This window comes from Pygocentrus nattereri, chromosome 18 (assembly GCF_015220715.1).
Source record: "Pygocentrus nattereri isolate fPygNat1 chromosome 18, fPygNat1.pri, whole genome shotgun sequence".
Classification (NCBI taxonomy): Eukaryota; Metazoa; Chordata; class Actinopteri; order Characiformes; family Serrasalmidae; genus Pygocentrus; species Pygocentrus nattereri.
This window is the reverse complement of record NC_051228.1, coordinates 9,750,793-9,768,737: the sequence shown is the minus strand read 5'-3', so window position 1 is coordinate 9,768,737 and position 17,945 is coordinate 9,750,793. Positions and strand designations below refer to the sequence as shown.

The window sequence follows — 17,945 nt, the reverse complement described above, 5'->3', positions numbered from 1 at the left end:
ACTACCTCAGAAACTCCTAACCAGGCCTTAAACTCATATTTAATGACCAACCACCATATTCTCATCCTGCGTCTGTCTGACACAATCAGTAGGCTGCCAGGTATTTTGCTGATAAGATTGCTGACAGACTTTAAAGGACTTATATCTTATTTTTCTTGTGTTTTATTTTTTCCCGCTGAGGTCCACTTATGACATCTGTGCGATTTTTTGTACTAAAAATAGTCATAATTCATTCTTACATGACCTCTTTTCAACCTTCTCCTCTTAAACAGGCTCCTAGAATTAAACAGGCTGTTACTATGCCTTCAAGGTCATCCTAAATTTCACAATTGACCTTTTTTATCCTTTGATTGTGTAGCCGGGCACCAACAGGCAGGGACAAAATGCTCTTAACAAATTAGGTAGCCTTTCACCTCCCCCTTCCACCACTCCCACCTTTCATCATATGAAATTCTCAGCTAAGAGAGCATCCAATTCGAGGAAGAAAAATGTGTAATGGTTTCCAGTTCATGTTGACTTTAAGACTGATTTATGTAAATGACTGCAGTTCTGATTGGCTGCCTTGTACCTTGCCTCATTTGTATAAAAAAAGGTTGGGACTGAAAGATCGTAAATTCAGTGTGAATGGGCGGAGCTACACTGCTGCAGGCTGAACTGGTGGACTAATATGGAGATACTGATTTTTGTGACCTCACAAAAACAGTGAATTGAAAACAGGACTCCCGCAGCTTAGTTTCCGAATATGGTCTCTTCGGACTGAGGAGCAATTGGTACATTTTGAACATTTTTTACATAAGTTCTTTTATTTAATTATTTTTTTGTTTAATGATTTGGGTCTTTGTATGTAAGGAAAATATTTTCCCTGTAAAATGTCTCGTTTTAAACTTAATTCAAATTACTGCATAAATAAATGTAAACAAAGCCATTCAGACTGGTTTGATGTGAAATGCTCCATTCTAGAGAAACATATTGAGTTAGAGTTACAGTGGCGGTGATAGGAACCAGACGTCTGAAGCTAATACCTCACTAAAACAATGAATTTGCAGTTTTGTTCTCTTATAGGGACCGTAGGGACTGGGAAGTGAACGTTTGGAACAATTTTATATACTACACGAAATTCTTTTGCATAGAAAAAAACAACATATATTTATTTTGTATGGGCCCTTTAAATTTAAAGAGCCTTCCTTTATGGTTGCGGGCCTGGACTTGGGTTTTTATAAAGCTGCTTCGGGACAACGTGTGTTCTCGAAAAGCCGTGTACTAGTCAAACTGATTCGAGGTGAACAAAAGCATGAATGGTTAAGATCCTCCCCAAACTCTGACTCTGCCTTTTTAAGGACTCGTGTCGAGTCTGCGCCTTATGACGGGGCTGCTACTGAGCATGCGCAGTAGTATGTAAACACAAAGGGGCAGCCTAGTCTGAAGACGTGAATGTGTCCAACAGTCTGTGGTGCATTTTAGGACAAATTAGGGATGAAACCCGCTTTCGGTTAACTGGGAAAACCTTTCGCTTTCGTGTGTGTGTACCTGACGAGACTGTAAGTATTCTCCGAGTCGTGTATTCTTAGCTATGGGTTGCCACGTGTTTAAAAGTAGACGAGCAGAGCGAAGGGAGTAGTTTCGCTATTCACGGTGAGAAAACTGGCTTCCTATTCCTATCCGTTCCACCTTAAATGGTGCAGCAGCTGGCGCCAGAATGCAGCTTCTGCACCATTTAAGGTGGAACGGAAAAACTGAATAAGCAGCGAAACGGCGGCTTTTCACCGACGCAGATTCGTAACGTCTGAGGCGCTTTTGACGTTGTCAGTCTGTCACATTAGGGGAGAGAAATATGGAAACACATTCGCACCACTTAAAATAAAAATGACCTCTTTATTTTTTTTGTTGTTAAGTGAATTTGTGTGCTATTATTTTGAATCATTTCTCATCATTCTGAGACATTATGTCTTTATTTTGAGACATTGTCTCATTATTTTGAGATGCGTCCTCATTATTTTGAGATACTCAGTCATTAGTTTGAGGTATTTCTTTATTTTCAGATACTAAGTCATTCATTTGTGATGCCAAGTCTTTCTTTTTGGATGTTTTCTCATTATTTTGAGACAGCAAGTCATTCATTTGAGATATTAAGTCATTATTTTGAGATGTTATGTGTCTATTTTGAGATACCAAGCCATTCATTTGAGATATTAAGTCATTATTTTGAGATGCTATGTGTCTGTTTTGAGATACCAAGTCATTCATTTATGATACTAAATGAAACTTTGATATTTTATCTCATATACGTACAACATACATATACGTACAACAAGAACGCTTCTCAAAATAATGAGAAAGCATCTTAAAATAAAAAGAAACTTTCTCAAAATAATCAGAATCACTTTATTTCGCCAGGTGTGTTACACACAGAAAGAATTTGTTTTGGTGAGTGCACAGAAGTAAGATGTAACATACTAAAAAGACCAGACAAGCAAACAGACTGTTAATAAGTATTCCGTTAATAGGAAATAAAAATACAATAAATAATGAATAATAAATAATGAAGAGCCATGGAATAACTAAAGAGAAGTGTGAATATCTGTACATGTGCAGGTAAGAGTATTTATATATATTATGGTTTGATGACAAACTATAAAAGCTATTATAAATAGAATATAACAGAGTCATTTGCAGACGTTTAACATTATACAGTTGTGCAAATGTTATTATGTTACAGAGGAGTTACTGTAATACGGTCAGGTTCAGTGATGGTTTACTGAAAAAGTATCTCAGAATAATGATAGTATCTCGAAATAATGACTTCGTATCTCAGAATAATGATAGTTTTTCAAAATAATGACTTCGGATGTCAAAATAATGAGAGCATTTCAATATAATGACTTATTATGTCAAGATAATGAGGTAGTATTACAAAAGAATGACTATCACCAAATAATGGCAAATAATTGCTTTTTTTTTTTAAAGTGGTGGGAATTGGCTTCCATAGGTAAAACAACATTAAGGACCGAAAAATGTTGCTCTTTGGGACTTTGATGAGCCTTTCTTGAGGGAATTCTCATCTAGTCATTAGAAAACCAAAGGTGAGCGGTTACTGTGGTGCTCTAAATTAGGCATTAACCTCAGCAGGTGTCTGTCAACTTTCCCATCAGGCTACCATATCATGGAGGAGGTCCTGAGCAGGCTGCAAACTCTGACTCCAGACGAGCTTCGTGTGGAGATCACACGGGCAGGGCTGAAGTGTGGGCCTATAACAGCTACTACCAGGGGCATTTTTGAGAAGAAGTTGGCCCGGACCCTTCTGGAAAATCAAGGAGATGGCGACAGGCCAGAGGTGGCCATTGGAGATCAAGGCACACGCTCTTCGGAACAGACTCAGCCTCCGACTGCTATCCCAGAAGTGACAAATCTGGAGAAAGATGATTTGGATACTTCAACCCAAAGCTTGGAGGATGTGAGTCAGCAGGCTTCTCCAGAGTCACCCTCAGTCTTTTATGGAGTCTTGCCTCCTTTGGATGATCCACTTCTTAATGAGGGTAAGTAAAGAACAGCTGTTTTTTTCCTCAGAATATCAGAGGTTTGACTTTGATGTCAATACCAGATTTAGTATTGCAACACCATAATGACATTGGCGTGACATGTCTTAGCATTAAAATTGTTACAGCTTAAAGGGGAATTTAAAATGATTAGATTTTTAAAGAGTTTTGGCATAATTCAGTTGTTAAGATGTAAACAGCATACTAGCTTGATGTGAAGTGCTCCACTCAAGAGCAACCTACCCGCTTAGATTTATTCACAGCTGTGGTGATGGGTACCAAATGTCTTCATTAGATGCTGCTACAAGCTACTTTAAAAAAACCTTTTTATTTTTTTAAAATTGGTATGAATACACTGTTGGGACATTGTTTAAGACATTTCTGAAAAATGATTTTGTCCTGAGTTCTGTTCAAGGCAGAGAGGTGTATGCAGGGTGTTGTAAGGCAAAATATTGGTCAAAGAAAACATTTTTTTTTCTTTCAGATTTAAAATTATTTTGCCATCATCAGCATTACATGTAAAACCTGTAGGTTCTCTGGTTGTTGTGAATGGTAAATAAATTGCTATGTTTGACCACTGGTTCCTATCACCACCACCGTGATGAAATCTGAGTCTGTAAATTTGTTTGCAATGCACAATTTCAAATGAAACCATTCTGAATGACTTCATTTCCATCTCAACAACAGAATTAGGAAGAAATTTTGTAAATATTTAAAATAAAAAATTATTGTTTTAAAATAAGATTTTTTAAAATTACAGTGCAAGAAGTCTTTAAAGATTGAATAGATTAAATAACTAAAAAAATGAACTAGTTAAACTTTTGGTGCTGGATTGTGGCGAAAACAGATGCAATCCATACACCCCCTATAAAACCCACCCCCAAATTCCTCCTTTCTTTTAAACATTCTGAGTACAATGAGCAAAACAAATCAACAGCCAAATGCATTGTCAGCTAACTGAGCTTTTTCTGTGAAAGAGGTGATGTTTATTTCTACCAGATATAATGTGTTCATATGTGCACATACAGTTATTTGGAGTTTTTATGTCAGCCAGTCATGCTAATGTGCTACATCCATGTACTAACAACAGGGTTGTTGTCCATTGAACAACGTTGACAAGCACACCATTGACCCCTAATTCGAACTCCACCTTCATGAGACATTGGATAGGTTTAGAATTGTCACATTTAGGTTGTTCCCACCCTAAAAAAGTCTGCCTTTCCATCCATTTCGCCAGTTGTCGCCTGTGAGACCAGCCCAGGGTTCAACAACATGCGGCTCTTTTACTGCCCTGTTGCGGTTCCACAGCTGCATTAGATTTATAGATAAAAGTAAAAAATAATCCTCCATTGCAGTAAAATAAAGCTCTGTTAATCATTCTAACACAGTTTTAACACTAAATGGTCTGAAGTGCTGTAGTTAACGTATAACTACTAATTCACTCTTTAGCCCTGAAGGTGCAGCACAGACTGCTGGTCACATAGCAACGCAGATAACAAACTCACCCAGTTCGCAGCCAATGAAACAACAAAGATTTGCATGCGTTGGAGAAGAATGGACTTATTTGCATTTATAAGCACTCATCTGTTTTCCGGATACATTAATCTGCGAGGAGAAGCTGTCAAACACGATTGAAAAAGTTGTGAAACTGAAGACGTTTCTCATTCCCCAGATTCTTGTTTGAATTTTCTTGTTCCACCTTAAATGGTGCAGTTACATTCTGGCGACTCAGGCACCATTTAAGGTGGAACAGGAAAATAAGATTAAGAAAATGAAGTCGCGATTGAGAAGCGGCTTCAGCCTCATTTTACAAGAAACTCTTGTACCTTTGTGGAAAAAGTCTCCTTCCAAAGATGCAAGAAAAGTGGCTGAAGATTAATAGATTAATAGCAGAGCACAATAGGTCTGCATTCTTGTTTATATTTTTAGCATATACTAGGACTTTAGCACATATCAAGACATATTTGTGATCAAAATGGAGAAATGGACATTACATGTTGTGGCTTCCAAGGTGGTTTGATTTTAGTTGAAAGGACAAAATGGCTCTTCTCAACATTTGGGTTGTTGACCCATGACCTAGCCTATAATGCAGAATACATCAGTGCAGTCTTAGCTATTAAATAAAGAATGAAACATGCCAATTGTCAAGAGTATTTAATTGTCTACCAGAGTATTATAGTATTGTTGAAGCGTCAAACGATTTTGTCATAAAGTTGTCGTAGACATGATGTTATTTTTGTGTTTGTCACAGGTTATGACCTTGCTCATGGTTTCTTTCATCTATTTCATGTGAAAGATTGTAACATAGATTATTCCTGTAGGTGCCTGCCATGTATATACTGACAAGCAGAAAGCTCTGAGGGCAGTGACGAAGATGAAAGGAGCGAGGTTCAAAGCTTTCTCCAGCAGAGAGGAGGCTGAGAACTTTGCTAAGGGCATAAGTGATGGTGGTCTGTCTCCCAACAAACCCTCAGCAGAAACGTCCCACATTATATCTCCTGCAGGTAGACAGATGCACTGTATGAATATTAATTCTGAGAGTTTGTACTGTGTTTGGCAGGAGCAGATTCATTGAAAGCCATTTGTGTTGGTCTTCTTTAATCTTAAGTCATTAAATTATAGCAGAGGAAGAATTAGAAGAACAATTAATATTTCGCACATAACAGTGATGGTGAAGGTGATACCAGTCAGCCTGATCTCATTTACATAATGCCTAACCTGCCCTACTGGCTTTACTTGTTAGTAGCAAATTCATTGTTAACGTTTATTGGTGAAAATCTTTTTAATTACCAGAAAAATCCGTCAGTCTAGAAATGGCAAATGTGGAGAAACCAAATGAGTTCAGAAGCCCACGTACACAAGACCTGACAGCAAAACTTCGGAGAGCTGTGGAGAAAGGAGATGAAGAGGCCTTCAAAGAGCTTGTGTGGAGTAACCCAAGATATCTTATTGGCTCTGGAGACAACCCAACCATTGTGCAGGTGTGGTTTTGTAAAGCCGAGCCTACACTGTTAGAAATAAAGGTTCTGTGCAGGTACATTTTTCATTCATCAAGGTACAAAGAATGTAAATGTTCCCTCAAAGGTACAACAGTGGTTTTAAGGTCCAATTGTGAACCTTAAATATGTTTTTCCATGTGAAAAGCACGTTTTGTACCTTTTGATAACCTAATGTTTTAAAACAGAACAATAAAATAAAAAGCCTGGAGATGAGACTGGGTGTGTGGAGTCAGTATAACTTTATAACGTAAAATATAATTTCAGTGGATTATGGCACAATTATATTCCCTGACTGAAGGTACTGAGATGTACCCTTGAGGGTCGCACCCAGGTGTACTGCCCCAGTGACAGTTTCATATTTTTGTTTATGAGTGTGAAGTTACCAACTCTGCTCTATCATTTTCCAAACTGCGCTGCTTGGTTATACCTTTACATTGGAATGAATTAAGAGCTATGCTTCATCTCATCTAGGAAGGGTGTAGATACAATGTGCTTCATGTAGCAGCAAAAGAGAACCAACCAGGGATGGCGCGGCTCATCTTAGAGACCCTGGAGAGTCCAGAGTTCATGCGCCTCATGTATCCTGATGATCAGGAAGCCATGCTGTGGCAAAGAATTGACTACATCGTGGACCTGTACCTCAACACACCTGATAAAGCGGTTAGTGGTGTACCGATGATTTCTCAGCTTTATTCAGGATCAAAAATTTGTGCTGTGAACATATTTGTGGTGTTGTTCCCACAGAGCAATGAGACTCCTCTTCACTTTGCCTGTAAATTCGGTTGCACAGAAGTAGTGAATGTGCTTTGCTCACATCCAGCCATCGATAAGAACTGTAGAAACAAGTATGGACAGAAACCTTCAAGCGTAAGTACGAAATCACATGTGTATGTGTTTGTAGGGTAAACACTGGTTTGGGATTTTTTCCTTTCATTCTTTCTTGTTTTGTGTGTTTGAGACTTGGATTTATTGTAATGTTATTTTGGAGGGTGTTTTAAATGTGATTTGAGTGTTATTTGTGGTATTTTGTGATTAACTCTCTACCGAATGATTAGCCAATCAAATCAGCAGAAGTGCCTGAAAGTGGAAATTCAACCTCTCACACTCTCTCACACTCTCTCACACACACACACACACACACACACACACACACACACACACTGCAACCGGGACTCTTTGTTACGTGTGGCAATTCTCAACTTCATTTGCATGCTCTCCATGCCGCAACCCTTCTAGCGAACTGTGCTGCTGGGAACTGCTCCCCAACCACCACACCCTCCACACCTTCCGGGGTCCCCTTTTAAAATAAAAGTCTCCGTCTTCAGGCATCTCTCTCTCTCTCTCTCTCTCTCTCTCTCTCTCTCTCTCTCTCTCTCTCTCTCTCTCTCTCTCTCTCTCTCTCTGCTGATTCATCTGTTATTAATGGCTAATCAATCGGTAGAGTTAATCAGTGAACTAACATATGAAGTCAATTTTCTGGACAGATGAATGACCATTGTTGAAGGAACAGTTTGGTAAAAAAATCTACTTTGTACAATTTCCCCTGAAAACAGTAGCAGTAGGCCTGTACAATAGGGCAGTTATTCCAGTGTTTCAGGGGCAATAATTATTGAGAGAGATAGAGTTGACTAAGAACTACAGATGAGAATTTAATGCTAAACATTTAGCAAAATTATGTTAAATTTGTGCATATAATGTGATATTCCCTTTTATTGTTGGACCAATAATGTATAGGTCTTTAAAAAGACATTAGGCTAATGCTAGAGTCAGTTCCCCCAAATTCAAAGCATTTTTCTTTCAGCTTAAGTGCCCCCATAGCTGAGTCATACATTTCTGAAAATGTAATACTCACTGGTTTCATGCAGGCATTTATAGCTGAATTCCAGAGCACTATAATGGTGAAACTTTTTTAGGTTTTTTTTTAGGTACACATGGATTAGGAACTCACTCTCACTCATCCACATTTGACAGTCTTAAATATCTGTTCAAGGTAGAGCTGTTAGCATGCAAGTCCCTTTTTTGAGCATCAGTTAAAGAGAAGAAATGGCCATGAACCCACACCAGCAGAACAAGGATGCATGTGCTTGCAGTACCAACTTTCCAGATGAGAAGTGAAATAGTTTATTACCAAAATATGTTGATTTCTCAGTATTTCTTATTTAATAAGTGATATCCATTCGAAATATTAATTAAATCAGTTACTGGTAATATTAAAAAAACAGATACTCTAAGACCCAATCCCATTTCACCTCCTGCCCCATCAGTTAGCCCCTTAGCTCTCTGTTCTGCACGTTCACGTCTAGGGGTGGGATGTCCAAATTTTAATTGAGATAGAGGGGTAGGGTGAAGTGTTAGGGCTACATGGCCCTCCAAATGGAGGTTTTTCAGAGGCAACACTCCAAGCAGAGCGTTATGAGGAAAAAGAAAAACTATCAAGATGGCTGCCAAAGCAACCAAAGAAACCCAGAAACATGTTTTCTTCATTAAAAAATTACAATAACCATTGTATTATCTTAATGTCAGTTCAATGTATTATGGTCGTTTTCTTCATAACAAGCAGAAAAATCACCAATAGCATGCTAATGTCTCGGTAGCTAGCTCGCTAACTTTTCCATTCCACCTTAAATAGTACAGTATTGGCACCTGAAGTGCCAGAATGTAAATACTGTACCATTTAAGGTGGAACAGGAAAATTCCGAAACTGGTGAATAGCTGACTTCAGCTTCGTATCCCCAAAGAGTTAGCGGTGGGCGATAATAAATAATTGTCTTATACCCCCTCTTTGAAGTCATGTGATGTCCTAAATGTAACTAAAGCTCAGCAGTGAGGTTGCTGCACTTTTCCCTTCTCTGCTATCACTGAAGATGAGCCGGGGCGCCTAAGAGCAGCACTAACTTGTTAATAGATTTTTTTGACACTTCTTGATTACTTCTTTAATCCTAATATTGCTTTAATAGGTGATATGTGAGAGGAAAAACAAGTCTAAAGAAACTAAACAGAAGATCAATGACTATTTGGAGGGTAAGTTGCCGTATAGAAAACAGTGAATACAAACAGTTGTTGGGCAAAAAAGTGCATAGCTTGACGGTCACCTTTTACTTGTTGTCGCAGATCGTTTCTTTGTGCCTTTGCTGAGGGCTACAGACAACACTCTTAACCCTGTCATCAGTATGCCGTGGGCCCCAGGTTCCCCTGAATGCTCCGATCTATCACTTAGCTCTGGGCTTGTTGACGATCCCAAAAACCCAATGATGACTATTAGGGCATTTGCAGGCCCTCTAAATAGATTGAAGGTAACTCCAACCTTGTGCAGTTTTAAATGCAGAACATCTTACCGGTGCTTGTTTCTATCTGCCTAACCAACCTCCCTTCCGCAGGCAGAGGAGTTTCACAAGTTGTGGAAAACACCACCACGCAACCGAGCCAGATATTTCCATGACATTTTAAAATCGGACCCAGATCGAGGAGCGGAGAGAGTGGGAAGGTGTGAATGAAACTTTGAAATTTGTCACTGAGAAAGCCTTTGTAGGAATGTGAATGTCTTATTCTTTATTCTCAAAGCTCAGAGGTGGGTAGTAACTAGTTATTTGTGTTTGTACTTCTCAGAATATTTTCAAACGCTGATATGCAAGTCTATTTTTTTTAAAAGTTGTCTGTTTTTTACCTTGTTCCACTTCAGTGCTTCAAGTTTATCTCCTAATTCATTTTGAGGGTTTCATTTTATTCTGTTGTTTCAGCACCTGGACTGCTTTGAAGTTGCTCACACCTCTCACTTTTGAGCTTTAGAGCAAATGAAAGAAGAATAACAGCACAACAAATTTCGCTTCTTATGCTGATAGATGATGAATGTATTAAGAAGTCCTACTGGGAGTTTATTTTAGGTTACTCCACCCACCTCTATCAAATTTTAGCTAATAGTTTGTCTTGTTGCAAGCTTGTCTGTAGAATTGCAGCTCATCATCTTTGTCGACAGGGAATTGGCACATGAGATGAGGTACCCCTGGGCTGAATACTGGGACTTCCTCAATTGCTTCACTGACCTCTCTGCAGATGCTGGTTTGAATATGTTGGAGGAGTATTTGAACAAGAACAAGAAAGGTGCTGCATTCACAGGTAAGCCTAGGCACTTCCTGCAGAGTGTAGTTCTAACCACAATCTGCCACACCTGATCCAGCTAATTGACCTCTTTAGACATTCTTGACTGGCTGAATCAGGTGTGTTGGGTAAGCTTTATGCTGGAACTAAACTAGGAAAGCAGATCTCCAAGAGGGGGTTGGTGACCACTGGTTTAAAGGAATGGTTTCAGTTTTACACAATTCCCCCTGATGTACTGGATCAGCCAGCATTTGGTGTCCAATGTTTCTTTAGTCTAGCACTGGAGCTTTGAGGCTAATGTTGGAATCTTTTGCCACCAGCTGAAGGCAGAATGAAGCTGGCAGAACATTTTCTTTCCTTAGCTTTAAAGGAATAGTTTGACAAGAAATCAGATGTACACATTTTTCCAGTTACCACAGGTTTAGTAAATAATGCAAGCCTTGTTTGGTGTACAAATTTTGCTCCTTTAGTTTAGCACTGGAGCTACAAATCCAATGTTGCTGGCAAACACTGCAAGTCAGTAGACCCCCAAATTTTCTGCCATAAATACGCTCCCAAAACTTCTTTCAACCCACTCAAACTGAAATGTCTTCATTAAGGTAGTGCAGACTTAGCAATATGTTTAGGACTTTTATTTTTACAGTGTGAACTATACAAATGAGCAGAACTTCACCATGTAGCTGAATGCTATGGTCAGGTGTTTTAAACTACAGGTATTGTGCTGACTTCAAACTCCTTCTCATTAGTGTGCATGTCATGCAGGGATATACATGACACAGATTAAGTTTTTGTCATTTGTTTGTATTTACAAATAACTGTTAATGTTGAAGATATATCAAATAAAATACAGTAACTGAGAATATAATCTTTTGAGTGTGTGCCTGTGTGACAACCATGAAAGTGAAGGGGAGTTGGATTCTACGAGGAGTCAGATTTCAACATGCCTGTGGTCTAAAATGGCTCTAAAAGAGAGCTTTTGGGGGGTATGTACAGAACGGATTTGGGTGGCTATTGACTTCTAGTGTTTGTTAGCAACAATAGTGGTGGGTGGAAAGTGGAAACCATTTCTTTAAAGCTGAGGATAGAAAAACAGTGTCCATGCTTTGTTCTGTTTTCAGCTGGTGGCAAAAGACTTGTTTTAAGATTTATCTAAATTCTGCCTCTTGCAGGACATGGAAAAGAATCCAGTTATATCTCTGGGACATTCCTCGACAGTCCGTCTGGGATGTCACATGACAGCGGGACTGACGAAAACAGTAACCGATCTTTCCTTAAGAAGTATCCTGTATGTGACCTGCTGCAGGATTTTGAGAGGGTTTCCCTCAGCCAGGCTTCTGAGAATACAGCAGATTCTGGATTGGGTTGCCTTGCTGGCTCTAGAGAACTGAGCTCTGTGAGAGGGAGGGAGTGGTCAGAGGATGATGATTCCAGCTCAGAAGAGTACTACACAGCAGATGAGGGTACAGATACCCTCTGCCAGGAAGATGGAAGTAGAGGGCATCACTTGCCAGCATGTGGAATCCTGGCTCGTCCCAGTCCCTGGAGGCACGGAGAGTGGGATTTAAACAGCTCCGGGTCGTCTAACTCTTCATACAAATCAACTCTCAGTATACCTGAAGAAACAAGAATGACAGAGGACCTTTGGGTAAACGTTTTTCTAACAGGGTAAGCTCTTACTGAATATACAGTGTTTAATGTCTGCATTTAAATAGGGATGGGAATGGGATATATAAATATCCAAACTCATTTTAATATCCATTTATCCAGAATAAAATATGTTAAATTGCATAATGGTTTGAGGTAAGTCTACTGTTTTCTGTTCTGGAAATTTCAGGATAGTTTGTGTTCAGTGTTCATTGCTTGGTTGAGATGTGCTGGGAGCAAGGATTGGTCAGAAATATGGACCATTTTGGGGCCTTAGAATATTGAGTTGAATAAACCCCCACTGATTTATGCATGCAGTTTGCTCAGTGCTAATTGGTGGGGTATAAGCTTCCATTATCTATTAGCTACAATTGTGTTATGTCTCCAGTGTAAAAATTAAACTTCAGGCAGCAAACATGCAAACATCTTAAATTATTGATTACAAATGAATATTAATTTGTTGGATTGCACTGCTGCAGCTATTTTTGGCAATAAATAAAGTTCAAACCAAATAAAACCAGAAAACAGTGATTTGTAAATTTGCTTTGGTCTGTATTTAAACAAAAAGACAAGGTATATGTTTTACCTCATCAACTTCATTGTTGTTACAAATATCTGCTCAACACATTCCAGAAAATGTTCAGATTGGGGAAATTAAAACTGGCAATGTTGTGAAATGTTCAACAATACCTAAAGTGGGTGAAACAATCATGCGGGTATAAAGGAGCATCCTGGAAAGGCCCCATCCTTTATGAGCAAGGATGCATTGAGGCTCAATGCATTGGCAAATCAAATAGTTTAAGAACAACATTGCTTAATGGGTTTTTTTCGGAGAATCTGGAGAAATTGCTGTGCATAAGGGGTAAGGCCAAAAACCACAGCTGAATGCCTGTGACCTTTCATCACTCAGATAGCAATACATTGAAAACCAGCTGGCTTATATGGTGGACATTATCACATGGGCTTGGAAATTGTTTTAAAAACATGTCAAAATACACATTGTTCATTGCTGCATCCACAACGAAAGTTAGGACTGCAGTGTGCACAGTGGAAGCCATAGATCAACAGCTTCCCATATAATGGCTGAAGCTCGTTTTGAATAGATAGTGGTCTGACAACAGTGGCCTTTCAGATTATTTATGGAAATAATAGATGCCGTTCTACTGGCCAGAGAAGAAAAGGACCATCTTGATTGTTACCAGCATGAAATGGGAAAGCCAGCATCTGACATGGTATGGGTATGTATTGGTGCTCATGGCAAGGGACTGTGTGTTCACACCCGTGAAGGCACCATTAATGCTGAGGGGTACTTACACATTTTGGCTACCTTTAAAATATATTCTGCTTTCAAAACTGGACCAAATGGTGTTTTCACTGTTAAGTGTTTTTATAATGAAAGGTCACACAACACAGTGATAAACATGCTCCTGTCCCAACTTTTTTGGAATATGTTGCAGGCATCAGAAGTAGGATAAGTGTATATTTATGCCTCAATGACTCAGTAAACATATAGTAAAACCTTTTGTGTAATCAGGTTTTATTCCCAACATGAACAATTTATTTAAACGCAGACATTCAAATTGCAAAAATGGTTATGTCCACCCTTAATTTACCCATAGTTCTTGAGGTATTTGAGCACAAAACCTCTTGTGAAGTGAAAAAAAGAAAAAAAAAGCTCATTACACGATGATTGCTTTAAATTCTTATTATTTGTTTGCACAGTGAATCTCCCTCCAAGCTGGACAACGAGGTCTTGTTAGCAATATCTGGAATGAACATCGAAGAGCAGCTCTATCCCTGCATTACCAAGTGGAAGAACACTGTTTTGTCTTATCCTGAATCTCAAAGACAGAGGTAGGTTTTGCCACACTGCCTCCCACAGCCTCCTCTAAGTGCGGTAATGTACAAAAGTTTGGGAGCCCCCAGTCCAAGTACACGTTTTGTTGATTTTGTGAAAATAATCAATCCTCTCCAGAGAGCTTAAGTCAACACATCTTCCACAGGGAACATATATGTAACATTTTAAAAAAAACAGTTTTAAAAAAAACTCAAACATAAAATGTGCTATAACTTTTGCACAGGACACATTTTATGTTTGAGTTTTTTTTTCACCAAATAAATAAACATTGTCCACTAAATATTGCAGAAAAATGTTATATTTATGTTCCCTCTGGAGGATGTGTTGACTTATTTTCACTTAGAAAACTAACAAAAACGTCGGGCTCCTGAGTGGAGCAACTGTCTGAGCGTTGGCCCTTTCATCGGGAGATTGCGAGTTCAATCCCTGGTGATGCTACAGCCGTCCGTAGCCGGGAGTCCAAGAGAGCACAGTTGGCCTTTTTCTCTCTGGGTGGGTAGGATGGCCCCCCCTTCTCTCAACGCGATGCTAGATGACTTAAGAGATTTGCCGGTTGCCACTTTCCTCCGAGTGCGTTCAGCTATCCAGTGATGTTGCATGATCAGCAGTTCGAAAAAGAAGCGGTGGCTGGTTTCACAGGTCTCGGAGGAAGCCTGTGCTAGCCTTCAACCTCCTAGCGTTGGTAATATCATGTGATTGAGGGAGTCCTAACTAGCGGGTGGAATTGGAAACGACTGAATTGGGGAGAAAATTTGGGTAATAATCCAAAAAAAAACATGCATACCATTATAAAGTTTTCTTAATTATTTTTTGTTGTTGGTGTGTTTTGTTGTTTAGGTGGCCGAATGTGGCATTGATGAACAGATACCCAGAGAGCAAGACGTCGACCCCCCACAGGCTAACGCGCAGCTGGCTAACAGGATCACCCAGCTTTCTAAACATGAAGCAGTTCATCCCTGGACCATGCATGTACAACAGCACAACCAGCAAAACCTCCACAAGCAGTTAAGCACTTAGCCTGTATTGCATTTTCTCTGTTAAAAGTCAAGGAAAGCAAGAATTTTATACTGAATGGTCATTTTTCCTCCAAATTTACTCCCCTCACCCACTTCTAGACAAAATTTGGGAAATTGGTACATAATAATAAATATATTTAAACAGTTTGTGTAAGAAAATAAATGCACTAAGGGTGCTAAAACATATTAAATAGTAAAAACTTTGTAAAATCTGGCCTCTTAGAAAACTATGAACTAAATTGTGAAAAATGAATAGTAAATGGATAGGCTCCAGCACCCCCCCGCGACCCTGACGGAGAAGCGGCTTAGAAAATAGATGGATGGATGGATGGATGGATGGATGGAATAGTAAAAGTACTGCGCATTGAATTGATTCTCTAAGAGAAAATAAGTACATATCCTCTGCAGAGATCACTCTTCCCACATGTTAATTCACAATTTCTGTGTATCTGATGAATTTAACAGTAGGAGAGAAAATAATTCATAACATGAAGCCTGTGCAATAGGAATATTTGGTTTTTCCTGATTCACTTTTCTACAGTATGTAAAATTCTCCAATTAAATAGAAACTGTGCTTTAAAATTTTGCAGAAAGATCATATTTACATGTGTGCCTTGTCAAGGCTGTATACTTACAGAATGTAATTTGACCGGGGTGTTCAAACTTTTGCACATCTTTACTTGTAGTATTTGTGAAAAGGAATTTGCTTTTGATTGAACAAATGTAATGGAAAAACTCTAAAGTTTTTTTTCAGTGAGCTGTGCCTCAGAATGTAGTTTTCCCACCTATTCAATTGCAACAGACGATGGTCGTGCCTTGTTTGGTTACTACTTGGTAACAGTTTATATCCAATTTGTTTTTTTTTTTATACCATCCACACTTTTAATAAGTGATCTTTTCTCAGCTTGCTGAACTCTAGTATGTGGCACTTTATAAAAGCAACATGGATATGTTTCCACTACGTTTATATTGCTTCCATAGCTGGTTCTAGAAAACTCCCTGGACAAAAATGTGTCATTAATCATTTCTTCTCTGATGCTTGGTAAAGCCTCCAATTGCCTTAATGAGCGAATCAGTCTGGTCTTCACGAGTGAGACTGCGATAGTTTTAGTCCACTCTTCCACTAACTTCATGCTTCATGTCCAAGCTGAACACAATATCGACACTCCCACATTCCAGGATGACAACTGTGGGGTGTCTCTCACTGATTCAGCGTACATGATAGTACACAGGGACATTTTGACTGAAGCAGATCCCAGCTTGGAGCAGGTGAAATGCTGAAATCGCTACATAAACTATGGCTAAAACCCAAATGAAGTCGTTGAGATGTAAACATTCAGAGGGGTTTGTTGTGAAATGCACTCTTCTACAGAAGCTGACAGAGTCAAGAGTTGTTTGCAGTGGTGGTGATAGGAACCAGAATGTCTTAAGAGTTTAATGCCTCTAAAAGCTCCCTCACAGATAGCTATTGTATGAAATATGTTGATTGATAGTTTTGGCCTGAAGTGAATTGTTTAAAATACATACATGGTGTAGAGGTACATGCAGGGCCTTATAAAGCAAACTTTACTGCTACTTTGTCATTATAAACATTAATTGTAAAAACTCACATATGTGTAAGTGACATTGGACAGTAAATAAAATGGTCATATTTGTGTTGTAGACATAGTGACCCCTGGTTCCTATCGTTGTCATAGATCCACCGCTGTAAACAAATCAGTCTTTGAGTTTCTCTACAAATGAACCATTCCACATAAGACCACTCTGAATGACTTATGAATTATGCAGAATTTCTGAAAAAATGGGTGATTTCCTCATAATTAAAGGGGATATATAAGTATTAGAAAAGAAATGATGAATACAGCTAATTTTTGTGTGGTGAGCTTATGTTCTGAGTATAACATGTAATTTTTGTAACAAACGATGCACTAATTGTATTGGCTTAAAGAAACTGTGCTATCCTGACATGTTTGTACTTCATGTCCATGTTTACCAAAGAAAGTGTGTTTTTAAAGACAAATAAATGACAAATAGTTTGAAAATGAATCACGTTTCATATCTACTATTAAGTGATACTTTTTTAATCCTACGAACGGGGAAATTCCACCTCCGCATTTTACCCATCCATGAAGTGAAACACTACATACACGCTAGTGAATACACACACACTAGAGGGCAGTGAGCACTTGCCCGGAGTGGTGGGCAGCCCTATCCATGGCGCCCGGGGAGCAGTTGGGGGTTAGGTGTCTTGCTCAAGGACACCTCAGTCATGGATTGTCGGCACTGGGGATTGAACCGGCAACCTTCCAGTCACAGGGCCAGTTCCCTAACCTCCAGCCCAAGACTGCCCCCGAAAACCTATTGTAGGTATTGTACCTAGCTGAACAATCGGAGACTCTCGTTGTCCAGGTTGTTTGCAATACAGGTATTAGAAATACTTCAGGGTAGCCTTGCATTGCTTGGCTGAGTTTGCTAAGCAAAACAATCGAAACTTTCCCCATTAGATTTTGTACTAATTTATTATGCACTATTATCAAGATGCTTTACATTAAATGGCAAGGATGACATTAAATATGTGATGTATGGAGCCAGGGCAAATATGTGTTTAAGATGCACAGTGTGTCACAATAAATATTTTTTTCTGTCATCTGATAAAATGAAAGACAAAGTGGTGCCACATTTAAAAATAATATCACAAACTATGAATCCACTGTTTATTTACATTTCATACATGGTGATGCACTAAATTCAGTGACACAGAATGACTTTGTAAGCAAACATGCAGTCAGTTGTTTTTTTT

The 17,945-nt window shown here is 38.9% G+C and overlaps 1 protein-coding gene across 1 annotated transcript; it reads left to right on the top strand.

The window, feature by feature from the left end:
• The first annotated feature begins 1,401 nt into the window (after positions 1–1,401).
• Positions 1,402–17,191, top strand: LOC108435147 (ankyrin repeat and LEM domain-containing protein 2). The gene is made up of 13 exons (XM_017710760.2): positions 1,402–1,538; positions 3,150–3,533; positions 5,855–6,037; positions 6,327–6,514; positions 7,004–7,192; positions 7,277–7,399; positions 9,490–9,553; positions 9,644–9,825; positions 9,910–10,016; positions 10,506–10,645; positions 11,797–12,292; positions 13,994–14,125; positions 14,967–17,191. The coding sequence occupies exons 2-13, from the start codon at positions 3,161–3,163 to the stop codon at positions 15,136–15,138; spliced, it is 2,349 nt and encodes a 782-aa protein (XP_017566249.2). The 5' UTR covers positions 1,402–1,538; positions 3,150–3,160; the 3' UTR covers positions 15,139–17,191.
• Positions 17,192–17,945: the final 754 nt, after the last annotated feature.

Bases quoted from the DNA above. Each gene is read 5' to 3' on its own strand.
- LOC108435147 (XM_017710760.2), top strand. From the start codon at position 3,161: ATGGAGGAGGTCCTGAGCAGGCTGCAAACTCTGACTCCAGACGAGCTT. The intron at 9,554-9,643 runs GTAAGTTGCCGT...TTGTTGTCGCAG, and splicing joins GATCAATGACTATTTGGAGG to ATCGTTTCTTTGTGCCTTTG. The intron at 10,646-11,796 runs GTAAGCCTAGGC...TGCCTCTTGCAG, and splicing joins GAAAGGTGCTGCATTCACAG to GACATGGAAAAGAATCCAGT.